The sequence below is a fragment of the Panthera leo genome, chromosome A2 (assembly GCF_018350215.1).
Source record: "Panthera leo isolate Ple1 chromosome A2, P.leo_Ple1_pat1.1, whole genome shotgun sequence".
Classification (NCBI taxonomy): Eukaryota; Metazoa; Chordata; class Mammalia; order Carnivora; family Felidae; genus Panthera; species Panthera leo.
Window position 1 is genome coordinate 81,173,782 of NC_056680.1, and position 27,638 is coordinate 81,201,419.

The window sequence follows — 27,638 nt, forward strand, 5'->3', positions numbered from 1 at the left end:
TAATTAGGTAAAAAAGAAAGATCTAGAGTCTGGGAGTACTGCTGAGGTCAAAGCGAAGGGTATGGTATAGAGGAATGAGGAACCTGAATATTAAAACACTATAGTTTAGGATTTCAGAGATGAAAGAGTGATGAAAAGGATCAGGAAAGGGCTATTTTGTGACTGAAACAGGATGGAAATGCAAGTCCTAGAAGAAACACTGAGGCAAGAATATTGGATGGCTCATAAGTGTGGACGCTGAGGTCAGTTAAAATGTTGGCTGAAGGGTACAGGGCATGAACATAAGCAAAATATCAAAATCTTCATTAAGTGTGGCAAAATGACCAGGAAGTCAGTGAAGGATGATACAGCCATACCACAAAATCTGATAGAAGGGAGGGATTTTGACATGACTTTGAAAAGTACTAACAACCTGAAATTCTGTGAGAGGGACAGAGAGAATCTTAAGCAGGCTCAAGACCAGTGTGGAGTCTTGATGTGAGATCATGACCTGAGTTGAAATTAAGAGTCGGACACTTAACTGACTGAGCCACTCAGACACCCTGAGAAGAAACAACTTTCAAATGTACAGGCTATGTCCTCAAGGTTTCAAACAAGATGGAGAAGCAGGGTATATGGGGTATGTTTTCAACAGAGCTTGTTATAGAGGAGAGAATGAAAAGGTGTGGGAAAGATTATCAGTGAGTTGATAACAACAATGAAAAGCAGAAGAAATGGGGATAAAAAGAACAGGAACAAACAAGGAATCTAGTCTTGATGGGGAAGAAAAGGTAGGCTTTCTAAACAAGTGAGAATTGGCTTAAGTTGAGATCCAAAGGAAGTGATTTCTCACCAGCATCTCATGTTCATCAGGTCCAAGGTCAGGAAGTAGTCCAAACTTGTCCCTTTTCCAATGTTTCCTAGCTCAGTGAATGTTACCACTGTCCATCAAGTCATGCAGGTTAGAAATAATGGAGGTATTCATGATATCTGCCTCCATTATGCTCATTATCCAAACCATCACAGAAGCATCAGGTAAGGAGAAAAGCTTTCCACACAGTGGAAACATATGTGATATTCTTAGGTTGAAAGATAGCATGGTGCATTCTAGAAACTAAAGAGCTTTTACCTTGATACAGAAGAAAGTACTAGATCATGATGTGTCTTGTAGGTCACATTAAGGATTTGCTCTTTATCCTAAAAGCAATGGAAGCCACTGGCAGGTGTGAAGCAAGGAAAGAGACATTACCAAATTTAGGTTTTGAAAAGAGCATTCTGGGTAGAATGGAGAACAGATTTGAGAAAACAAGAATATGGAAATCACAACAAAGGTCAGTGTAGTTATCCTGGTGCGAGGGGGCAGTACTTTGAATAGGGTGCCAACAATGGGCATGGAGAAAAGTGGATGGTTTCAGCAACGCAGCAGAGATTAAGCCAACAGGAATTGGTGACAGTGATGGGAATTCTCTCCTAATATTATAAGGAATGATCTAGTTGAAAGAGAATGGTTGATTACACAGGAAAGAAAACAGTTAATTGAACCCTGATAACAGTAATAGTGCAAACTGAATTATCTGGAAGGATCTTCCTCCGATTGCAAAGTGTAAGGAGTCCATGAGATCAGGGGACCATGTGTGCCCAGATCAGGGGGCAGACAGAGCTGTGCTGATTAGACATCACTATTTGCAGGAAGTGAAGGATATGGACATAAGCTTGGACATGTTGAATGCACACGTGCAAGGTTTCCTCTGGTGTGGTAAGTGAAGAAGCTGGGAATGGGAAGAGAATGGGATGCATCTGAGAATGCTAGAAATCTGAGAGTTCTAAATTTAAACCTGGCCTTCCAGATCATTATTTCAGTAGATACATCATGTATTAGAATAGAATACATTTTTTTTTAAGATTTTATTTTTTAGATAATCTCTACACCCAATGCGGGGCTCGAACTTAAAACCCTGAGATCAAGAGTTGCATGCTGCACTGAGTCAGCCAGGTGCCCCAGAATATTTTTTTTATAATAGTTTGTTATCTTGATTTATAACTTAAATGTTTAGACACATGGTACGTGAGCCTCTGAGCCACATTTGCCCAGGCTCTGCAAATTTAAGGTTAGGACTGATAAGAGTGCATAATAGTATAAAAGACTATATATAGTGCAAGCAGAAAAAAATTCCTGAAGGTGAGAGTACATTGTAGCTGGGCCCTTACAAAGTTAGACATCCTAGACTTCTATGTGGGAGATGAGAAAATAAATGGCACAAGTTTCCAATTACCATGTTACCATACACAAGAGACACATTTATGCGCTTGGAAGGTCAACAATTAAGAAGCTACTCTAGGGCGCCTGGGTGGCTCAGTCAGTTAAGCATCTGACTTCAGGTCATGATCTCACAGTTTGTGAGTTCGAGCCCGGTGTCAGGTTCTGTGCTGACAGCTCAGAGCCTGGAGCCTGCTTCGGATTCTGTGTCTTCTCCTGTCTCTGCCCCTCCCATGCTCATGCTCTGTCTCTCAATAATAAATAAACACTAAAAAAAATTTTTTTTTAAATAAAAAAAAGAAGCTACTCTAATTGTAATGGTTTCAGTGTGACTTTGTAAAGCTTCTTGCATATGGCAGAAGTTTAGAGCATGGAAGAGACCTTAGTGATCATATAACTGAATTTATTCCGCTAAAACAGAGGCTCTGACAGATGAAGCATTGTGATGGAGGTCTCAAAGCTAGTTAGTAGCTGATGATTTCCAGCCGCATCCTCTTAGTCTGCTTTTCCACCAATGTTCCTTTTCGTGAATACAAATGCTGACAATCAATTGCAACCACTAAGTTTTCACTTTCTTTCACTGATATGTATTAAAGGAAGTAAATACTTTATTTTAAAAATCTGAGGCACCTAAAAAAAGGACCACTATTAAATTTTGACTCCAAAGTATTCTAAACAAACAAAAAAGGGAAAACAAAAAATTCCAATTTCATATGGTCACAAGAAATGATAATCCTGGAAAGTTACTTTTAACTGTTTTCCAAAAAGTTACAGGTAACTTGGGGCTCCTTTTAAGACTTAAGAATATTCTCCGACTGCTCATTTCCTGATTTGACTTTTATTTTTGCGTCTGTTCCTTTGACTTGTTAATCTCCTGTGAAACCTCAAAGTGAAATTAAAATCTTACTCCTCGCCTCGGTTGCAACTGTACTACTGTACCTCATCTCCCCCAATTCCTTATCTTCTAAGCTAGAAATCAAAACACACGCTTATAAAACATGGAACACTCAGGATGCTAACCACTATTTCACAGTTAAAAAAATTTTTTTTGCCTTTCAAACATCAATAAATATCGCTAACGGATTTTTCTTAGCAAGGTTCATTTATAACAACTGCAATAAAATTAAGATCTTTACGGGTGTATCATAAAAGTTTAAAAGAAAAATTCTCCAGGGGGTCTTACCTTCGAGCTCGGAAGAAATCCGAAAGTTCTGGGTTTGCAGGAAGTTATCTCCCTCAAAGCATTAGAGCTGACGATCTTAGCAACTGTAACAAATCTTGTCAGGACACCAAGTGACCAAGTGACACCAAGGGACCAAGGTCCCTCCCATCCAACTGCCTAACAGAAGGAAGGACTTAATTCCGCACACAATTTTCTCCTCTGAGCTAAGCATCTGCGAAACTCGGATTTCTGAGAGCGAAGAGAAAGGGAGGGACCAAAGGGACCCCAAGGCAAAAAGGAAGAGAAAGTGATACAAAAAAAGTCGTCGAAACAGAGTCGAGTGCGACCTGGCGGGGGCAGATTTGGGGGTCCATTCCGAACACTCACGGGGCACCAGAGTTCACGCTGGCGACAATTGGAAGACCCTCCCCTCACGGCAAGCTCCGCCACTAAGCCGCGCCCAGAGGAGCTGTGACCTCCAAAACGGGTCCGCTTGGCGATCCTGCCTCTTCGGCTCCAGATTCGCGCCTTTGGTTGGCTCCCAGAGGGATCCCTCAGCATGGTTCGTCCAATGGAGGGCTTCGCCGGTGGCCCGTCCGCTCCGCCCCTCCCCCGCCCCTCGCCCGCCCCTCGCTGAGGGCCCGCCCCTGCCCCGCGCCCGGGAGCCGAGGAGAGTAAATACAACAGGAGCGCAAAATGGCGGAACCGCCGAGCCCCGTGCACGGCGCTGCCGCTGCCGTCTCGGAGAAAGAACCGTTTGGCAAATTGCAGCCCCCATTCCGGGACCCACCAGGTCCTCTGTCGGCCAAGAAGGTCCGGACTGAGGAGAAGAAGGCGCCGAGGAGACTGAACGGAGAAGGGAGCAGCGGCGGGAACAGCAGGCAGCTGCAGCCGCTGGCGGCACCTTCGCCTCAGAGCTATGGCAGCCCTGCGTCTTGGAGCTTTCCCGGTCTGTCTGCTGCCCCCTCCCCGTCCTCTGCTCGGAGCAGTTTCTCTTTTTCCGCTGGCGCGGTCCCTTCGTCAGCCTCTGCTTCCTCATCTCAGCCGGTGCCGCGCAAACTGCTGGTCCCTCCTACGCTGCTGCACGCTCAGCCTCACCATCTCTTGCTCCCGGCCGCCACCTCCTCGGCCAACGCCAAGCCGCGCCGACCCAAGGAGAAACGAGAGAAGGAAAGGAGGAGGCACGGCCTCGGCGGGGCAGGCGAGGCCAGCGGGGCCGCCCGGGAGGAGAACGGGGAGGTGAAGCCGCTGCCGCGAGGTGGGTGCCGGCGCTGGGAGGGGGAGGGGAGGGCTCTCGGGTCCCCGCGTCCCCGCCACCTCCTCGCGCCCGCGGGGCCCGGGCAGGGGGAGTGTGGCGGTCGCGGGCGCCAGCCTGGAGGGGGCGGGAGGCGTCCCGTTCTCAGCGGACGATTTTGCAGTCCCTTTGGGGACAGGAAATGGAGCCTGTAATTTCAGTTGCAGCGAGGGGAATGCCCGAAACTCTCATTTTTAAATATTGTTTCTATCTCCCAGTTAATGCGCTGAAAGATTTGTAGAATTCGGTCTAGAGTACCCGCTTAGGTGTGCTGGACTACGGAGGGAGATGGGAGGTGATGGGATCGCGAAGGGTTTGGTCTGGTAAAAGATTCTTGATTATTTAGACCGTTTAGACGTGATCGCGGAATTCGTATTTGTGAACACAGGCTCCAGCGCCAGAAAATCCTGTCAAAAAAGGGGTGTGGAGAGCATTGGCGTCAGCTGGAAGCTACCAGAGGCCCGAGCTTTTCATCCCTATTAGGGAAATGAGGTAGTGTGCAGGGCCCGAAGTGTGCTGTTTCATAAGGTACCTTCCGCACCGCTCCGTATTCTCAAGTGTTTTCTGGGGTCCTCTTTGGAATACCACCACCCTTCGGAGAGAATTTTCAGCCATATTCTTTTTTCCTGCAGCAAATGATAAAATCAGGAGCGTTGACGTTTTTTGGTCAGATCAAGTGACTGCAAAATGTTTTAACATCAGAAAATGGCAAATTCACGAGCGTCCGTTTCAGACAGGGCTAGGCAGTTTTCTTTTAAAATGTAGGCTAGCCATATAATTTTCCGAAAGTGTTTATTTAAAATAGATGGTCCTACTTATTTCGTTATTGATATATAGTGATCTGACGGTGGCACAACATGGAGACTGGTTAAAAAGTAGATTTTTATGTGATCAAAAGACTAAAGCATATAATGATGTTTATTATAAATATACATTGAAAATGTACTGTGAAAGTATCATTGTTTCTTAGGAAAAACGACATGTCAAGCAGTTTTAGCATTGCTGATCTAATTGTAGCTTAAACCATGAATAATTCTGGTTGAGTGGCAGTTTTCACAGTTTTTAAAAATGCTGCACAGGAGTATGTAGTAACAGGGTTACTTCTTCCCTGCTGTTTTGCTTATAGCAAAGCCTTGACATCTAAGCATAGCCATCAGGAACTCTGGCACTGAGTAAAGTTCTCTCAGTTTTGGACTGTGTTGCTTCTAGGAAAGTGGTTTTGAGGATGGAATTTATACTATTAGCTCTGGAATTTTAATATGATTAGTATTTTAAAGCCATTTTGTTTTAGTGGTTACCTTGAAAAGTTATTAAGTGCCTGAAAGTCTGTGCATTTGCAGTTTGGTATTAGTTTTATTTGTGGTATGTAAACAGTGTATTTGTTCTTCTGAATTCTTTGAATGAGGAAGTGAATGTGGGGTATAACATTTGTCAGTGTATTGGAATGGCTGAAAATAAAGAAGTAAACATTCTTTCACAAGTCTAACTTAAAATATGGAGCATAAAAATGGCCCTTAAAATGAAATGGCTGTTAAAGAGAAATTTCTGTAGTCTTTTACGTTTAGGCTCCTCCTTTTGAAGGTCACAGCTTATATTATGCTTTAATATGAGGAATGATAGCTGCTACATTAAAATGTGGGGAACATGTTTTTCCATGATTTATGTAGGGTTTTTACGTATGACTAGATGTAAACACTATTGTACGATTTTCATTTTTTTTTGAGAGAGAGAGAAATGCTGCCATTTTACTGAGAAAAAACTAAAAATCAAAGAGAAGAATTTTTTTCAGTGTCTTGATAAATTTAATGGTGGAAATCTTTCCCTTTTAATTTAAGAAGTACTCTTATCCTTCTAAAGTTCAGATTTAACTAAATCAAATTTATTTTAATTAAGAAAACTCTTAAGCAACTGTTATCAAAATAGCAAGATTACATACATCAATTCAATATAAATATAATTGCAAATATGAAAATCCTAATTTGTAATCCAATTCTCATTTCTGTGGGCTTTATGTAAGAATCTTAGTGAGTGGATGGCGCGGGGGGTTGGGGGGGGGGGGGAGACGCCTGGTTGCCTCAGTCGGTGGAGCATGTGATGCATGATCTCAGGACCTTGAGTTCAAGCCCCAGGTTGGGCTTAGAGTTTACTTTAGAAAAATCTTAGTGGTTAGGTCTGTTGTGTTGTGTATATATATATATATATATATATATATATATATATATATATATATATATATATATATATATAACTCTTTCTAGTGTTGCTCTAAGTTGGATAGTTCATGGATAGCACATAGGATAGTTCAGTGACCCCAATTATCCCATAGCTTCATGATTGAACAATCTGAATCAGAACAGGAAGTGAGCTATAAAGACATCTAAGCAAAGAAAATAGAATGAATCTTCCCTGAAAAAGCAAACAACAACAAAAATCCAAAAAATCTAGCCCACTACCCCATTTACCAGTTAAGTTCCTGTACTGTAGTAGGTTTGGTTTTGGGTTTTTTTTTTGTTTTTTTTTTTTTAAGTCTTTAGTGAGAACTAATTTTTTTTATTGGCTACCATTCTAACAGGAATTACATGGATTAAATGAAACTGTGTATGAAAAGCCTTGGCAGGCCACTTAGTCAATGTTATTTGAGTCAGAAACATGATGATTTTTTAACCCCATAGCAAATTAAAAAGTGGATTAGTCCAAACACAGTAAGGATCATTGACAGTGGATTTGAAAGTTAAGAGTGATAAACAACAGAATAACAAAAATGTGGCAGTTCAAGCCCATTTAGCATAAAGGTTGATGCCTTATGCACCTAAAACCTGTGAGGCCATCTGGTCATAGTGCGGTAGCTGATTTCCATGATAGCCTGAGTCATCATGTGAAAGTTAAATTTATTTCTTATAAAAAGGAGATGTGCAAAACATTTAAAATTTTTAAAACTAGAAAATAACCAGATTTGGTTATAGAGGTAATCTGCTGAAGAATTCACATTCCATCTTCCTGTAGGAGTGAATAAATTTTTGAATTGGTAAAATTTTTGAATTGGTAAATGTGGAAGGTAAAAAATGGACATGTGCTGGAAGTATCTGACATTTAGAATTATATTCTAGCAAAGAGCAAAACAAACGTATTATTAGATAACAAAGTGCTTTAATGATTCAAGTAAGCAGTAAAACTTGTATAGATCTTCTAATTTTTGTTAGTGTTTTTGCTTTGCATTTATTAACTTTTTTTTTCCTTAGAATGATTCTGTAAAGTATCTCAAGATAAAACCAGAGCATTTCACAGAATGTTTGCCTTGAAAGTATACAGAATTTAACTCTAATGAAAATAGAGACTCTTAAAGAATTGAATAATAGTTATTTTTCTTTTTATCTTAATTCCAGTTAACATACAGTGTTCTATTTATTTAAGGTATACGATGTAGTGATTCAACAATTTCATACATCACTCAGTGTTCATCACAAGTGCCCTCCTTAAGCTTTTAACCCCTCTCCCCTCCCCTTTGATAACCGTCAGTTTGTTCTTTATAGTCAGGAGTCTGTTAGAAATGAATAATTTAAGGTATGTAAATGTCAGTGATGTTGGAAGACTTTTCAAACTATACTTTCCCCTATCTTTCTAATATTGTTAATTCCACAGTTTTACCTTAAATTCAATTTTAGAGTTTTCATCATTATGGCCAAATGTTTGTCACTGCTGGCATAGTTTACTGTAATTTCATTTTCTTGTATAACCTTTTTTCATGCCTTGTTTTTTCATTTGTTTAGTTTTGTCTAGCAAAATCTTTCTATACCCTCCAGCAGCTCCATAAAATGCTTCTCAGTACAATTTTCCACATGGTCAGATCTGTCAGATAAACTTACCAGTTCTATTTGTTCTTGTAGTCATCTCTTCTGTAGCTGTCTTTCTTCCTGCTTTAGTCTGGTTTTCTCTTTAGGCCTGCTGCAAAGCTGTCATCTTGGGACTTCCCTTAGCTGATACTCTGAGAATTTCTTTCACTTTTGTTGAGTCCCTTTTTTCTGGATCCTATGTGTTCCTTTTGGTTTATTCCTTCATTTTGGTTTCCTCTACTATTACTGTGGAAGTGTATGTTGGAAATATTTTTTTTTTGGGGGGGGGGATTTTATTTTTACCCTCACAGTTGACTGGCTATTGAGAGGTTTGTATATTGGAAATCATTTTCCCTCAAAAGTTTGGAGGTGTTCCCGTATTGCCTAGCTTCCAGTGTTGATGTTGAGAAATTTGATCTCAAAAAGTTGCTGTGATCTGGGAGATTTCAACCTTTTCATTGAATTTTTAAATTTTAGCTCTCTTTTAAAACAATGTTTTATGAACTCTTGTTCTTTGATCCTGTATTGTAGCATCTTGTTCTTTTTTCATGGGTGTAGCACTTCTGTTACCTCTTCAAGAATATTAATTATAATTTCTTTGTTTCTTGTATTATTTTTGGTTCCTCTAAAATTTTTTTGTTGTTGTTGGTTTTGGTCTTTTTCTTTTTGTTGGAGGCTTTCTGCAGCTCTCCGTGATCCTTAGCCATTCCTTCATACTCAAGGAACATTCAAAGCTGATTTGAAAGCTCACTGGGCATGCATGAGCATGGCTTAGTGACTAATGAACTCCCATGTTTTATCTTGTTTTTCAAGATTTTATTTTTAAGTAATCTCTACACCCAAAGTGGCGCTCAAACTTAACCTTGCTGAGATCAAGAGTCACATGCTCTACTGACTGAGCCAGCTGGACACCCCTCCCATATTTTATCTTCTTTTCCCTGGGTAGTAGGTGACAAGGTTTTCAATTTCTTCAGATAAAGGTCCTTCATTTTTCTGTCCATCTGTATAACTGGAATAATGGAGATGAGGGGATTGGCAGAGGTAATAAGTTTAGATGGTAAGACTCTAATGCTGGATCAAGGAAGAAAACTGTAAGTTTCACCATTCAGTTTCTGGATTTTCATTTAGTCTCCCTGTTTTCATATGAATATGTCACTTCTTCCTTTTTCTGTGTGGGATGCACCTGAACCTGGAGCCATTCTGGTTCAGTTTTGCTGGAGATCATACCTCTCATTCCCTTAGGAGAGACAGAGAGGGAGGGTGAGAGTGTATGTGTGTATGGGAGGGGTGGGGGTTGAGTCTGCTCTCCTGCTTCTCCTAGCAACTCCAGTTTTTCTTTCTTTCTTTCTTTCTTTCTTTCTTTCTTTCTTTCTTTCTTTCTTTCTTTCCTTCCTTCCTTCCTTCCTTCCTTCCTTCTTTTCTCATTATTTTAGAGAGACAGAGTGCAAGTGGGGGAGAGGGGCAGAGGGAGAAAGAATCTCAGGCAGGCTTCAGGGGAGAATCCTGACTCAGGGCTCAATCCCATGACCCTGGGATCATGATCTGAGCCGGATGCTCAACTGACTGAAACCACCCAGGCACCCCTAGCAACTCCAATTTCTAAGCCTTTCTAAGGGTACTGCATAGTAAATAGGATTGTTTGGTATTATCTCTGTAGGACTTAACATTAACCTTCTTCCATTATGCTAAATTGTTTACTATTCTACCATCAGCCGGTTTTCTGCCTTTATACATTGTATTTCAGGTTACAGTTACAGTATCTCCTCGTTACATGAAAGATGGAATTTCTGTTTCTGTTTCTCTCTATTGTTTGGGTATGTTTTTTAAAACTAGATCTTAAATTTTAGCCTTATTTTGATGTGTTCCTATTTTTGGAACATTGATGAAATCACTTAATCTCTTTGAGCCCAACTTATCTGTTTTCTAGAGATACCTTTTTCACGGTGTGGTTGTTAGAGTTACATGAATCTAGCACATAGCACCCATTTATAACAGATGTTAGCTCCTAACTCTTCTTTCCTATCTAACACAACAGAGACATTTCATGTCACTGAACTTACAGATAGGTATAACCTGTATAGTTTTTCTACTGGTATCCTGGTTTCTGGGAATTTCTGGTATTTAGTATGGCCTATACTAACTTTTGAAAGAAATTTTTATTTTCGAGGTGTAGTTATTTTGGTAATTGCTATTTTTCACCATCCTTAAATGAATTAAACTTCCAAGTTACGCATAAACTACTTAAAATAGAGTATTGAAAAAATAAGGATGCTTATTTTGTGCTAGAGTAAAAAGAATTATGAAATATTGTAGCTTACATAAAATCTTTGTGTATGAGATTAGGAGAATCAGTGGTAAAAGTGCATTCTTAACTAAACTAATATTTTTATAACTTCAGACATTTTTATTTTTCAAGGTACATTAATGTGTTGTACATATTATTTACTCTTGAACTGTAGATTGAAAAAATTTAATTTTTTCCTCATGAAAAATTTTTAATTAATACAAAAGAAACCATAACAATATAATGAATTCTGAGTCTACCTTTCACACTGCTTTGACAGTTAACATTTAACACTTCAAGTTTCGTTTCCTTTCCTCCACTTATTTTTATTTTTTGAACTGGTATTTTAAAGCATATTCCCAGCATCTGTCATTTCACCCCAAAATAAGTAGGATAGAAACTTTTTGCATTATGGAACTAATAATGCCTGTAAAGTTTCACCAATGCCTATATGTATGCTTTTAAAGAGTGAAAATCTGCCGTAGTCCCAAACTCATTAATGATTTGGTATATCTCCTTTTGGAGTAGATGTGCGCATATAGATATATATACATATATATACGTATTGCTTAACTCCTTTTAAAAAATACTTCTTAAAAAGTTATGGTAAAATATACCTAAAACGTACCATGTTAGTCATTTTTAAGTGTACAACTCAGTGGCATTAAGTACACTCACATTGTTGTGCAACCATCACCACCATTCATCTTCAGAACTTTTTTTATCTTCCCAAAATGAAACTGCATACCCATTAAAGAATAACTACCCTTTTTCTCCTCCCCACTAGCCCCAACAGCCCCTGGCAACCACCATTCTACTTTCTGCCTCTGAATTTGACTAAGCATTTCCTCGTATGAGTGGAATCATAAAGTATTTGTCCATTTGTGGCAGGTTTATTTCACTTAACATAGTGTCTTCAAGATTCATTCATGGTGTCAGAATTTCCTTTTTAAGGCCGAATATTCCATTATAGGTATATACCACATTTTGTTTAAACATTCATCCCTTGATGGACACCTGGTTTCTTCTACCTTTTGGCTTTTGTGAATAATGCTGTGATAAACATGGGTACAAATATCTGTTTGAGTCTCTACTTTCAGTTCTTTTGGGTATGTGCCCTGAAGTAGAACTGCTGGATCATATGGTAATCTTCCAGTTTTTTAAAGGAACTGCCATACTGTTTTCCATAGCAGTTGTACCATTTTATATTCCCACCAGCTGTGCCCCAGGGTTGGGTTAACTATTTAGTATCATCAAAGTAAACCTAAGCAGACAAGGGGCACCTGGGTGGCTCAGTCAGTTGAGTGTCTCTTAATTTCAGCCCAGGTGGTGAGATTGAGCCCCTCCTCGGGCTCTCTGCTGAGTGTGGAATCTGCTTAATAGTCTCTCTCCCTCTGCCACTCTCCCTTGCTTGTGTGTGCTCTCTTCTTCCCCAAATAAATAAATAAATAAATAAGCAAGCAAGCAAGCAGACAAAAAACTCCCAATAACATTTATTTTGGAGCAGATACTTGTGAAGTCAGTGTGCAGTCAGCCACAACAGCTTAGGAAATAAAATTTGAGGGTTTGGTGGGAGAAAGGAAAGGCATTTGTCGAGTGCTTGTCATGTGCCATGGTATTATCTCAATATTTTTAGATTAAAACTCTGAGTTTTTCTTAGCTCACTCAGAGTTGCATGGCTAATGTGTAAAGAATTTGGATCAACCCCATCTCTGCAAGAGTCTGAGCCTAACTACACAGTGCTACAGTTAACTTAATTTTTTTCCCTTTAGACTGTGATAAACAGGAAGAAGAAAGTGAAGATGAACTTTAAAACTTTTTCCAACTTTTTCTTTTTTCCTGAATTTTTATTATAAAAAAATTTAAGCATACAGAAAAGCTGAGAGAATAACAATGATCTTATGTTGATTTTCCTCCTAGATTCGACAGTTGTTAATATTTTATCATATGTAAGAACGGACTTATTTAAAAGACATGATAGTTCATTTTTTTAAATTTTTTTTAATGTTTGTTTATTTTTGAGACAGAGAGAGACAGAGCATGAGTGGAGGAGGGTAGAGAGAGAGAGAGGGGGACACAGAATCCGAAACAGGCTCCAGGCTCTGAGCTGTCAGCACAGAGCCTGATGCAGGGCTCAAACTCACGAGCTGTGAGATCATGACCTGAGCTGAAGTCGGACACCCAACCAACTGAGACACCCAGGTGCCCCATGATACTTCATTCTTAAATAGTTCAGCCTTCATCTTCTAAAAGTAACCACATAACTAAAATAACATTAAAACATTCAAGAAAATAATCATACAGCGTGTATTCAAAGTCTTCCAATAACCCCCAATTTCCCCATTGTACCACAAACACACTACATCTGTTTATCTTAATCTAGAACTGTCCCACTCACATTTTTTTCTTCATGTGACGTTGACTTTTTGTAAAATTTATTTATTTTGAGAGAGAGAGAAAGTGCACGTGCTCACAGGCCAGCGGGGAAGGACAGAGAGAGAGAGAGGGAGAGAGAGAATCTCAAGCAGGCCCTGTGGTCTCAGCACAGAGTCCTTCTTGGGGATTGATCTCAAGAACCATGAGATCGGGGCGCCTGGGTGGCTCAGTCGGTTGGGCGGCCGACTTCAGCTCAGGTCACGATCTCACGGTCCGTGAGTTCGAGCCCCGCATCGGGCTCTGGGCTGATGGCTCGGAGCCTGGAGCCTGCTTCCGATTCTGTGTCTCCCTCTCTCTCTGCTCCTCCCCCGTTCATGCTCTGTCTCTCTCGGTCTCAAAAATAAATAAAAAACGTTAAAAAAATTAAAAAAAAAAAAAAAAAAAAAAAAAAAAGAACCATGAGATCATGAGCTGAGTCAAAACCGAGTCAGAGGCTTAACCGATTTAGCCACCCAGGCGCCTGAGATTGGCTTTTTGAAGATACTAGTTCAACATACCTGTTACCTTGTAGATTTTTTTTTTTTATATTCATGATTTTTAAACATTTATTTCATTCTGGTATTTTATTTATTTATTTTTAAAGATTTTATTTTTAATATCTACACCCATGTTGTGGTGGTATTTAACTTGATTCTTTTTATTTATTATAACCTGGAAGTTAGGTATCAAGATCAAGGCTGATTAAATTCAGATTAACTAGTTTTGGTGAGAATATTTCATAGGCATATTTCATATTATATCCCATCAGGATGCATATAATATCTAGGTTGTGTCGTTAGTAAATTGGTTGAGGTGCCCATTGTCCCCATTATTATAGTTCATTTTTTGTTTGCATTTAGTTTGTAATCTGTGTGTTGATGCTTTGTGAATATCCAGTTTCTCAGTTATTTTTTACCTCATGGCTTCAGTATCAATGATTTCTGCCTGAGTTACCATTCCGTTGGGACTTAAAGAATGATGCCAAACTATTTCTAACTAAAAAATGAATTAGATTTGGGAATGAGGAATTCATAATAAATCGCTACTCTTATATGTCGATTAACATTTGGCAATCTATTTTGATTTGGAGTACCAAAGTAAATAAGTTCATTGGTCTGACTAGAATTTCATGGTAAACACGTTTCTTGAATTCTTAATTCACCATAGTTTGAATTTTGGAAAACTACTTGCAGAATGCTTATAGTTAAAGATTGAGTGTAGTAGTCTAGTTACAATTGGTGATCTGTTACAATATTGGTAACACAGGCCAAAAATAAGAAATTCCTACCAGTCTTTTTTTTTTTTTTTTCAAATTTTTTTTTTTTTTTAACGTTTATTTATTTTTGAGACAGAGAGAGACAGAGCATGAACGGGGGAGGGTCAGAGAGAGGGAGACACAGAATCCGAAACAGGCTCCAGGCTCTGAGCTGTCAGCACAGAGCCCGACGCAGGGCTCGAACTCACAGACCGGGAGATCACGACCTGAGCCGAAGTCGGACACTTAACCGACTGAGCCACCCAGGCGCCCCCTACCAGTCTTTTTAATATAGTAAATATATAATAGTATAGCATGTTAGAAACTATATATATTTCAAAATTATAATCTCTATTACATAACGTCCTCTGTCGACTATTATAAATTAGCCATATACCTATATGAATTCCTGTTTAACTACATTATATCAATGCCTTCAGAACAGGCATCGTTATAGTCATCATTTTATGATCTTTGCCTTGTTCTCAGTGATTGAAGGAAAAAAAAATACCTCTACCATGAGAGGTAGAGGGAGAGAGAGAGAATCTTAAGCAGGCTCCATGCGCAGCACAGATGGGGTTGATCTCATGACCCTGTGAGATCATGACCTGAGCAAAATTCAAGAGTCAGATGCGCAACCAACTGAGCCATGCAGGTGCCCCTTAAGAAATTAATTTTATCTGTCCTCTTTGCATTGCAAATTTGAGTAGCTACACTTGTTAGCTTTTTTATAGAAAGGGTATACACTTTCTTTAGATATTACTTAAATCAGAACCACTTCAGTGGTTTGACATGTGGAACAATATTCTGAAAAATGGATGTCTCCAGACATTCATTTTCTGGCTAAATCACTGATGAACTTTATACCTTAAGAGGGAGCAAATAGCCACCATTTTTCAATTTTCTGCTTTGAGGATGATGAAAATATCAGAATTAGTAAATTCTGTCAGGCTGAGTTGGGCCACAAGCTGATACAATGAGTAATTGGATGCAGCTTGAGCTAGAATTTAAGCTTCTTGAGGACAGAAACAATAACAATAATACCAATAGGTAACATTTACAGAACTGTACTCAGCACTTTTATGTGTTTCTATCTAATTTTAACAACTTCTTTAAAGTTTAGTTAGATATTAACCTTTTTTAAGTATTGTATGGAAGCTCAGAAAATTTAAGTAACCTGCCAAGGATATTAAATAAACAGGCAATCTAAGTTTTAGATCATTATGTAGTTTGACTTCAGAGCCCCAGCTCTACGCTATTGTGCAAACTGGGTTAATGTTTTTAAATCTCCTTCATCCAGAATTGCACCTTACATTGTGAGCTAGTTTACCAAATAACCAGACTTTGAAAGAAGAATAGGACTTAGGTAAATGGAGATGATGGAGACAGGCTTATTAGGGGGAATGGTATGAGTAAGATCGTAGAGACAGAAGCAGAAGTGTGGATGGCATGTTCAGTAGTCTGTGAATAGAACCATTCAGCTGGGATTGGTGATTTTGTACAAAGTTGGGAAATAACACAGCATGCCAGTTGAAAGTTTGCCATGATATGCCTTCTATTTGCCAGGATAAGGAGTTCAGACTTCATTCTGTGGGCAACAGCAAGGCACAGTTTTTTGGGTTTTTTTAATAGAGTGATAATTTATTCAAATTCGTATTTTAGGAATATTGATTTGTTAGCACTATGTAGGATGAATTGGCTGAGAGAAAAATTAGAGACAGGGATATTGGAGACTACTTTAGTAGTAAAGTGAAGTGATTTTAGTAGTAAGATGATTGGAACTCCTGGACATGGAAAGGAAAAGGTGTGTGTGTGTGTGTGTGTGTGTGTGTGTGTGTGTGTGTGTGTGTGTGTGTGTGTTGTAAGTTTATTTATTTATTTTGAGAGAGTGCTAGCAGGGCAGGGGCAGAGAGAGTAGGGAGAGAGAATCCCAAGCAGGCTCCTTGTTGTCAGCGCAGAGCCTGACACAGGGCTCCATCTCACAAATTGTGAGATCATGATCTGAGCTGAAATCAAGAGTCAGACACTTAATTGACTGAGTCAGACACCCCAGAAAAGATTTTGAAAGGGAATGTATGATAGGGCTTCATAAATACAAATATATAGCAACAAAGGATTTATGTATTTAATTTTATTGTTTCAGATGGAGAAAATAAGCATATCATTGAACAAATGTGGGTAAGCTTGCAGGAGACCTGGTTGGAAACGATGTATATAAGTTTGAGATACAATCAAGTACCTTATGTTAGAGTTCTTATTACATGAAGCTCCAGTTAGTGGTGAGTCAATGTGTAAAGTTTAAAAATTAAAAAGAATTTTTTTTAATGTTTATTTTTGAGAGAGAGACAGACAAAGCATGAGCAGGGGAGGGACAGAGAGAATGAGAGACAAAGAATCCACAGCAGGCTCCAGGCTCTGAGCTGTCAGCACAGAGGTCTGGCGCAGGGCTCAAACCCATGAACTGTGAGATCATGACCAGAGCCAAAGTCGGATGCCCAACCGACTGAACCACCCAGGCTCCCCTAAAGTTTTAAAATGTTTAGGAGATTCTGTTCAGTGAGTGTGTGTATGTTTCAGTATTGTGTATGTGGAGGGGACCATTTTAAAAGTCACTGATAGTAGCAGGTAACAACCACTGTTTTTTTTGTGAGGAACAAATAATTTCAGATCCTGTCTTAGTTCTTAGGTAACCAGCTGTTCACAGCCTTTAAAAGGGCTCTAAAAAAAAATCAAGATTAGACATGGCCTAACAATTTAACAATTTATCTCACATTTGTCCTCCGTCTTCCGGCCTCCCCCACCATTTTTCTTATCTCTTTCCTTATCTTAGTATTTGGTTTAGTTTGGGGCTCTTTTACAGTACTCTTCTCTCTGACTTTGCTAATCTCCTTGTTGGTTTTCTAATGTCTGTTGTTAGCACTCCCCAAATCTTAGTTTAGTTTGGAGTTTTAGATCCATAGATTCAACTGCCTCCTTGACATAATCCCTGTTAGATATTCCGTAGAGCTGTAAAATTAATATGTTCAAAACCCATAGCCTTCCTTACTCAAATTTGTCTTGCTGTGTATGTTCTTTATCTCAATGCCATCATATATCTAGTAGCTCAAGCTTTAAAACTGGATTCTACACTTTACCTTTGTCTAACCTGTAGCCAAGTCTTGTCAGTTCTAATCACTATCTTTCATATCTGTGTCCTTTCACTGTCCTTTCTAGTCTTAGTTCAAATTACCATTATCTCTACCCTAGATCATTATATAACTGCCTCTTTATTGGAATCCCTACTTCAGGTCTGTGATCTTTCAATTCGTTCTTCATGCTACAGCCTTAAGTGATAACTAGAGATCTGAATGCATATGTGATCATGTCACTTTTCTCTTTATGACATGATGTTCAAATCCCAAAATGTCCTCCAACTCTCTGAATGATCATATTCTTGTTTAGCTCTTCAGCTTCTCCTCAGTGCTCCTTGCTGCCTAGGACTTTCTGTACCCATTATTCTACCCTCCCTAGTTCCACATTTCTACTGCACCTAGCTAATGACTACACTCATCTATCAGGACTCCACATGAAAGGAAGGCCTTTGCTATTCTCTAGATTAGGTTAGGCCCCCTTGCTGTCTCTTCCCACGTCACCTTGCACTTCTTCTATCTTCTTCACTTCATTTTAATCAATTAATTGTCTTCTTCACTAGACATAACCTGTGAAAACTGGGGGCTGTGGTTCTCTTCTTTTTAGGTCAGGGTACCTCTGGGCCCTCAATAACTATTTCGGAAATGAATGAGTAATACTACGTGTCAGCCCTTTCTGCCTGCTCAGAAGAGATGTCTGCCTGTTATTCAGGAAAGTTTGGGCACGTATTTCCAACTAAGAACGGCAGAAAAGTGATAACGGGATGAGATGTTGACCAGCAACTCACAGACGATGGTAAAATTGTCAAGTGAGTACAAAAGGCAGGTATTAAGGGCACAGGAACTAGAAAGACTCTGTAGATGATACTAATTGTATTGTGTTTGACTCAGCTTGAGTTACCAGAATTGACATTTTATATACTCTAATGTCAAACAAATGAAGCTTATCAATACATTACACAAAGAGGATATTTTACGGTTTTAATCTGCATGTGTTTACCATATCTGTAATGGCATTATAAATGGAAATCCTTTTCCAGATTGTCAAAAAAGTTGAATCCTACACTGTCTTTTTCATGTTTGGTGTCTTTCATTTAGGATATTCCTTTTTTGAGGTTTATCAGTGTTGTTGCAGTAATCAATTCATTCCTTTTTTTTAATTTTTTATTTATTTTTTTAGAGAAAGAGTGAGTGTGAGCAGGGGAGGGACAGAGGGAGAGAATCTTAAGCAGATTCCACACTCAACATGGAGAACATTGGGCTCCATCTCATTCATGACCCCAGGGATCACGATCTGAGCCAAAATAAGATTTGGACACTTAACCGACTAAGCCACCCAGGCACCCCTCATTTCTTTTATTTCTGAGTAGTTCATTGCATAGAGATACCACAGGTTTGTTTTTTCATTTCACCATTGATGGACATTTAGATTGTTTCTGGTTTTTGGGTTTTGTTTCTGCTACAATTGTTCACAGACGAATCTTGTAGTAGATGTATTTTTCATTCTCTTGAGCAAATATCTAGAAATGGGATCACTGGGTTGTATGGTAAGTTTATGTTTAACTTCATAAAAAACTGCCATACTTTTCTAAAGTTGCTGTACTTTTTTTCATACCCACCAACTTTTGATGTCAGTTTACTAAATCTTAGTCATCCTAGTGGGTGTAGCAGTATTTCATTGCAGTTTTAATTTGCAGTTCCCTAATGACTACTGATGTTGAACATCGTTTATGTACTTATTTTCCATCCTTGTCTCTTGTTTGGTGAAGTATCTGTTCAGATTATCTGTTATTCTTATTTTCAAATTGTGAGTGTTCTTTATTCTGTGTACAAGTTCTTTATCAGATATGTATTTCATGAATGTATTCTCCCATTCTGTGAATTTTCAGTCTCTTAATGTTGTCCTTCACACTTTTTTCATAGCAGAAAAATTTAATTTTGATGAAGTCCACTTTATAATTTATTTATTTTTTGTATGGAATGTGCTTTTTGTGTCTTAACTGAGAGGGCTTTGCCTAACCCAGGATCACAAGGGTTTTTCTCCTATGTTTCCTTTTAGATACTTTATAGTTTTAGGTTTTACCTTTAGGACTATAGTGCATTTTGAAAACTTCTGTATTTGAGGTTTGGATCAAAGTGCCCTTATTCTTACTTTTCCTTCTTGCTTAACTTGAGAATTATTTTGTAAAGTCCACTCTCCCAACCCACTAATCACTTAGGGTGTTTCATTAAATTTGTTGATTAAATTAAGGGCAGATTTTAATTACAGAATTTTCTTTATATTCAAAAGTTACATGTATGTTTTGGGGCACCTAGGTGGCTCAGTTGGTTAAGCATCCACCTTCGGCTCAGGTCATGATCTTGTGGTTCATGACTTCGAGCCCTGTGTTGGGCTGTGTGCTGATACCTCAGCCTGGAGCCTGCTTTGGATTCTATGCCTCCCTCTCTCTCTGCCCCTTTCCTACTCATGCTCTGTCGCTCAAAAATAAATGTTTAAAATAAAAAAAAGGGGGGGGCACCTGGGTGGCTCAGTCATTTTGAGCATCTGACTTCGGCTCGGGTCATGATCTTAGGGCTTATGGGTCAAGCCCCGTGTCGAGCTCTGTGCTGACAGCTTGGAGCCTGGAGCCTGCTTCAGATCTGTGACTCCTCTCTGTCCCTCCCGGGCTCACACTCTGTCTCTCAAAAATAAATATTAAAAAAAAAAAAATTTTAAAAAGTTACATGTATGTCTTTACCTACCCTTATATTCTTTTTTTTTTTCTTTTAATATTTATCTCTGAGTGAGAGAGATAGAGGTGTGAGTGGGGGAGGGGCAGAGAGAGAGGGAGACACAGAATCTGAAGCAGGCTCCAGGCTCTGAACTGTCAGCACAGAGTCCAATGCGGGGCCCAAACTCACAAACCGTGAGATTATGACCTGAGCCAAAGTCAGATGCTTAATCAACTCCACCACCCAGGTACCCTGACCTACCCTTGTATTGTTATATGTCTCCATAAAGTGTACTGATTTTTAATACAGATTATGAGTTTTCATCTGGCATTTTGTTTTATTTTGGGGAGTTTCTTCCAGATTGTTACTGGTATATAAGAAAGCTTTTGGGTTTTCTACATACACTTAGTAGTTGGGTATGTAATTATATAATAGTGAAAGGCTACCAATTCTTCATAATCAGGAATAGTTGAATTACAGTATGATACTTAGTAATACTCAGGAAGTTATGGTACTCCTTGTGGTACTTCAGGCATTGTGTTTGTCTTTGAAATCTGAGATCTCTATTAGCACGGTATAACTATTCAGCTTGACAAATATTTTTAGTGCTTAGGTGCTGTGGTAGGTTTTAATAAAATGACAAAAACAACAATATAAAGCTTCTGCCTTCAAGTACCTTAATCTAGCAGGATACTAGAAAAAGTAATTATTAGTGCAGTAAGTTGAATACCACAAGACAAATGGAAAGTAGAGGTGGTACTTGTGGAAATGCAGGTAGGCAGGGAGGATGGGATTTTTGAGCGAATCTTTGAAGGATAGTGTGGTAGGATTTCAGTAAAGAGATGAAGGAATTTAGGTGGAGAGCTTTATTTGAAGTGTAACATTCATAGAATTGGATAGGAATTGGATAGGAAAACACGTATACAATGTCATAAAACAAAAAAGGAAATAATTTCTAGATATTTGATTCTCTTTGTAGCTCTGACATTATATATTGCTAAACATCTTTATTTTAGCTCTTGACTCTTATTTTTGAGAGAGAACGTGTGTGTGCATGCACAAGTGGCAGAGGGGTGGGGGGGGGGGGGGGCGGAGAGAAAGAAAGAATAGAAAGAAAAGAAAAGAAAATCTTAAGTAGGCTCCATGCCCAGTATCGAGTCTGACATGGGGCTCTATTTCACAACTGTAGATCATGACCTGAGCCCAAGTCAAGAGTCCGACGCTCAACTGACTGAGCCACCCAGGTGCCCCATAACTTTTTAAAATTTAGAACTTTAATTGGTTGCATGAAAAAACATAAGCGTATATAATAAAAGCAATGATTCTCATATATGCTGTTATCATTATACAAAAAGAACTATATAGTTTACTGTTTGCATTATAGAATATAGTTTTAATTAAAGTAATTGTGTAATGTTGACTTAGAGGTCTAGAATGCCCCTGGTTGTATGTGGGTCACATTTTATATGACAGCTGTAGTATAAAATTCAATGAATACAATCTAGATACCAAATCTAGATACCAAATATAATGTCTCGCTACTTTATATCTTTCTTTTATAATATATAGAGAGGAGAGGAAGTATTTACTTCTGTTTTAGAAGCAGGTCTTCCTGGTAGATTAGTGAAGAAAACCTGACCTGAAATTTTTAATTATGATACAGGAAGGCGCCCAGACCACTGTTTCATGTTATGCCTGGTTTGGCTTTCATGTAGGTACATCTATATTAATTTTTTTGTTCTCCTTTTAGGGATTGTATTCTTGTGATTATTACTATACTATTACTATACTATTATTATTTTGTCAGTGTATGCATATTACTAAATGCTTTCCTAATAATCTATATTTAATGATGATAGCTTCTTTTGTCAAGTGCCTGCAATATAAACTGGGGATAGTTGGAAATAATGCATATGTTGCCTTTAATCCTCATAAAAAGTCTAAAAAGATAAGTGCTGTGATCTTTAACAATTAATACTGAGGCACAACGTGATTAGTAAGTAATTTGTGTCAGTGAGTGGCAGAACTGGAAATTAAATATGTCTAATTACAAAGCCTGAGTTATTTCCAACATATTACAGTACATTTAGAGTTTCTTAATACACAGCTGTCTTAAACTATATCATTTTCAACATTCTCTTCCTTGTTTTTTTGGTCTCAATATGTTAGCCAAAGCAGCCTGCCTTTCCCTGAATAGTAAGAGATAAGTATTGTACAATCTGAACTTCCTCATAATATGTTCAGGCAGAAACATTTTTTGCATTACTGTACAAAATATAGGACATTGTTGCTGTATGAGTCATTATACTAAGTTTTTTCCCCTTCATAAGAAAATAGAAGCACAGAATTGGGAAACACTAGAAGAGAAAGGGTCATCAGAGCTCAGTGAGCAGAAGCCCCTGATTTGCAAGTACAAGCAGCAGAAGCTTGCAGCCCTCTCACAGGTTAGCAGTTCCCAAGTCCTTCGGTTCTTACTTACTGGAACTGCACAAGTCTTTCACATCTCAGGGTTCATGACATGTAGCAGTTTTTACAATTAGGTCCATGAAGACCTTTCACTCTTTTAGCATTTTCCCCTCACTATGGATGAGCAGACAACTCCAGAGGAGGCATCAGGTATTTTAAATACCATCTGCCTCATGCCTGTCACATCTCAGCCGTCCTTTAATTGGAAAGGAAGGTTTTCTTCTTTGCCTTCCAAGTTTCTGAAACCCATTTCTATGTTATTCCTTCCCCTGTAATGTTACTATATCCTTATGAAGATGTAGTGCGGAAGAGGTAGAAATGGTGCTGCTTCCGTGTGCAGGTTTAAGTTAGGAACTATCTACGATTAGCTAAATTCAATGAAACATTTGTGGTCCAAAGAATTATATGTTTTTGGTTTTCTTTCCTATAGTGTAGTAATAGGAGCTTTTAACTCCTATTGGACCTGTTTGGGAGTTTTCCTAGTTCTGCCACTTAGTCTCTGTGCATGAGAACATCTTATCTGCTCTGAGCCCTGACTTTTATTCTCTATAAAATGAGGAGAATAAGTGAAATCTTTAATTTTTTCCTATGAAAAAAACTAATTTTGTGGAAGACTTTCTGGCAACTGTCCCGCTTCAACACTATCTTATTGATTTTTGTCAGAGCTCTATTTTTTTATTACTTATTTTTAGAGTCATATAAAATACTGATAAAAGCATTTACTTTCTTAAATTATATCACAGTTTCTCTAATTTGTCCTCTGCTTCTTTCTTAAATGATTCAACAAACACTTACTGCCTGCCATATGTTTGGTATTGTGTAGGGGAATGCAGAGAGAAAAGTTGTTTGTATTTCTTTCCTTCAAGATGTATAATTTAATTGGAAAGATTATTAGCTGCAATGTAAGAGGCACTTTGTATTGTTACTCATCTTGTTTCTGTTTCTGCGTGTTGCTTTTTTTGGGGGGGGTGTCTTCTCTGATTGCTGACCCTTCAGATGATTATTGGTAATAATTTGCTCCTACTTATATTAACCCTTTTTCTTTTGCCCTCTGGAATCCTCATTCATTTTTAGCATCAATTATGTGCAAAACACTATTCTGGGTTCTATAGAAGACAACAAAGATACATTAGATATAATAACCAAGAAAGAGTTTATAATCCAACAGAGCAGATAAAAAAGGTACACAAACAATTCAAATCATAAGAGAGGGAGAAGAAGGCAGTGGTCATTTCAAGTTGAAGGGACCAAAGAGTCCTTAATGGAAAGCTGAATTTCAGGTAGATTCTTGCAGAATGTGTAGGATTTTGGTCAACAAGAATTGGGATGGGCAAAGGCATCCTAACTAAATGGTATTAACAAAAATATTGGAGTAAGTTGTACTAATGAATCAGTCTGGAATCTTGTGTAGATATACATGTGGTTGAAGAGTAGAAGAAATTAAAATGTGTCTTGAATATGTAGATTCTTGAATGGCATACTGTGGGAATTTTCTCTTTTTATGTAGGGTGGTTTTGTTCATTTGTTTAAAGTAGAAGAGAGTGACATGATCAACTATATTTTCAAGGAATATTTTTTGGTCACTGCTGAGTGGATTGGTGGAGAGAGAAACTGTAAGTAGGAAGATCACTTGTTTTAAAAGATAAGTAATCAGTTATGGAAAGGGAAAGGAAGATAGACATATTTCAATGGAAAAATAGACTGAACTGAGAAAGTGATTTAATGTTAGGGAAAGTTATTATATATAATATATATGTTATTATATTATATATAATATGTTATTGTATATAATATTATAACGTTAAGGAAGTATTATAAAGGTTTTTGAGAATTTTTTGAATTTGGATGTTGGAGGATGTTGTGCCATTAACATAAACAAGGAATTAAAAGGAGAGCTTGAACTTTATTTATATGAGAAAGATGGTAATTTTAATGTTAAGTATTTCTTTTTTTTTTTTTTTTTTTTAAGATTTAAAAACATTAAGTAATCTCTTTACCCAGTGTAAGGCTCAATCTAACTCACAACCTTGAGATTAAGAGTCACATGCTCTGCTAACTGAACCAGCCAGGCATCCCAAGTTGTTAAATACTTCTTTTTTTTCTTTTAATAGTTTTATTTTATTTTATTTTATTTTATTTTTATTTTGAGAGAGCGCCAGCAGGGAAGAGGGGCAGAGGGAGAGAATCTCAAGCAGGCCCCATGCTTAGCATGGAGCCCAGTGTGGGGCTTGATCACATGACCCTGGGATCATGACTTGAGCTGAAATCAAGAGTCTAGTGCTCAACCTGCTGAGCCACCCAGGCACCCCCCAAGGTGTTAAATATTTCTTACGGAAATAAGTGGTAGAGCTTGGCCAAGAGGCTGAGTTGAGATATTAGTCTGAGGATTCATTTACGTAACGGTTATAGTTTGAATCATAGGAATGCATTTTCTTCAATGGAAAAAGAAGAGAGAAAGAAGCATGCCCAAGGTAGATCCTAATGAGAATGTGCAAGTTTTGATGGTAGGATCGTGAGTTACTGAGTAGACAGGATAGTGCAGTACCACTGAGACTTAGGGAGGAATTTTGAAGAAGAGGTTAGTAATGTCTTTTGCAGTAAGGACCAAGAAAAAAGGGCTGAGAAGGCATTGCTCCCCTTTTTACTATATCTTTATCTTTCTCTTTCCATTTTTGTAATGTTACCTTCCCTTCTACTTCCCCACTTAAATTCTGTATTATTTCTCTTTTTCTTCTATTTATTGCTTATTTTCAGATCTATTTCTAGCTATACTTACTCCTATCTGGGGAAGGTGTTTAAGGAGATCAGTGTTGTTGTTCAGACTAACTGATTTCATAGACTGTATTATTACAGTGTGAATCATGGCACATACCCAAAGCAGGAAAAACTCATAGCGTGAAGCCTATTTGAGGTTTGTGGTACAAGAATGTATTGTAACTGAAGTCTTCAGTAGAAAATTCTACCAACACTCCTTAAGAACAGGTAGTGTGGAGGGGCTCCTGGGTGACTTAGTCGGTTAAGCGGCCGACTTCGGCTCAGGTCATGATCTCACAGTCCGTGAGAGCCGCGTCCGGCTCTGTGCTGACTGCTCAGAGCCTTGAGCCTGCTTCAGATTCTGTGTCTCCCTCTCTCTCTGACCCTCCCTCGTACATGCTTTGTCTCTGTCTCAAAAATATAAATAAACATTAAAAAAAAAAAAGAACAGGTAGTGTGGATTTTTATGACACTTTATTTTTTTTATTTTATTAATTTTTATTTATTTATTCATTCATTTATTTATTTATTTTGAGAGAGAGAAAGAGTGCAAGTGAGGGAGGGGCAGACACACACACACACACACACACACACACACACACACACAGAATCTGAAGCAGGCTTCAGGCTCTGAGCTGCTAGCACAGAGACTGATGCAGGGCTCGAATTCAGGGACCACAAGATCATTAAACTGAGCTGAAGTCGGATGCTTACCTGAACCACCCAATGCCCCTATTTTATTTACTTTTTTAATGTTTGTTTATTTTTGAGAGAGAGAGAGCGTGAGCGGGAAGGGGACAGAGAGGGAGACACAGAACTTGGAGTGGGCTCTAGGCTACACACTATTAGCATAGAGCATGACACTGGGCTCAAACTCCCAAACCATGAGATCATGACCAAAGCCGAAGTCAGGTGCTTAACCGACTGAGCCACACAGGTGCCCCTGTTTTTTACTTTTAATTATTATTTGTTAATGTAAGCTCTATGCCCATGGGAGGAGTTGAACTCAAGACCCTGAGATCAAGAGTTTACTGAGTAAGCCAGCCAGGCACCCCTCTGACAACATCTTTTAAAAAAAAAAATCTAATGAATCTACATGAAGATCCTTCTTTATACAGAATTCTGTGGTTTAATGAGTCATTTATGGATTTCTCTCTTTTCCTTAAAAGCTATTAAATCTAACAAGTAGTACATGCATATATACATATTGAGAATAGATGTATAATTGCATCATATTTTCTCCTTTTGTTCTTTTTGTTAACTATAACATAACCTTGAGATAATGTATATAAAAGTGAAGTAGAAATACACTTGAACAATTTTAATGAAGTAAGGAATTTGGAAAAAGTAACATTATTTTCATGTGTGTTTGTGTGTTAGGTTACATATTCACTCTTTTATTTTGAAGTGGTTTGTTTTTTTTTTTCTTATTTCTTTCCTTCTGATGCACCTTGATTCTAAATCTTTAAAAAAAAAATTTTTTTTTTTAATGTTAATTTATTTTTGAGAAAGAAAGAGACACAGAATGCAAGCAGGGGAGGGACAAAGAGAGAGGGAGACACAATGCAAAGAAGGCTCCATCCAGGCTGTGAGCTGTCAGCACAGAGCTCAACACAGGGCTCAAACCCACAAGCCATGAGATCAGGACCTGAGTCAAAGTTGGATGCTTAACTGACTGAGCCATCCAGGTGCTCAACTGTAAATCTAGTTAAAAAAAATTTGTCTAAACATGAAATTATCAGTTCTTCTTTCAGGAAAGAGATGTATGCTAACAACTTAATTACATAAGTATAAATATGAATCCCTTTCTGTTGTAGAAATTTCAGATAATTTAGAATTACCTAAAATAAGAATCAGTAGTTCCTTTTGGAGCACCTGGGTGGCTCAGTTGATTAAGCGTCTGACTCTTGATCTCAGCTCGGGTCATGATCTCACGGTTTGTGAGTTCAAGCCCCGCATCAGGCTCTGCACCATGCAGAGCCTACTTGGGATTCTGTCTCTTCTTTCTGCCATCCCCCGCTTGTGCGTGCGTGCATTCTCTCTCTCTCTCTCTCTCTCTCTCTCTCCCTCTCCCTCCCTCCCTCCCTCCCTCCCTCCCTCCC

The 27,638-nt window shown here is 38.4% G+C and overlaps 1 protein-coding gene and 1 long non-coding RNA gene across 2 annotated transcripts in view; both read left to right on the forward strand.

The window, feature by feature from the left end:
• The first annotated feature begins 4,051 nt into the window (after window positions 1–4,051).
• RSBN1L (round spermatid basic protein 1 like) overlaps window positions 4,052–27,638 on the forward strand; it is a 65,428-nt gene continuing 41,841 nt past the window's right edge. The window contains exon 1 of the mRNA XM_042916359.1: window positions 4,052–4,656. Within this exon, the coding sequence (XP_042772293.1) occupies window positions 4,095–4,656 (562 nt within the window). The 5' untranslated portion in view covers window positions 4,052–4,094. The remainder of the gene's footprint in view (window positions 4,657–27,638) is intronic.
• LOC122206818 lies at window positions 16,454–18,413 on the forward strand. The gene is made up of 2 exons (XR_006196583.1): window positions 16,454–16,755; window positions 18,212–18,413. It is a non-coding gene; the product is annotated as an uncharacterized LOC122206818 (long non-coding RNA).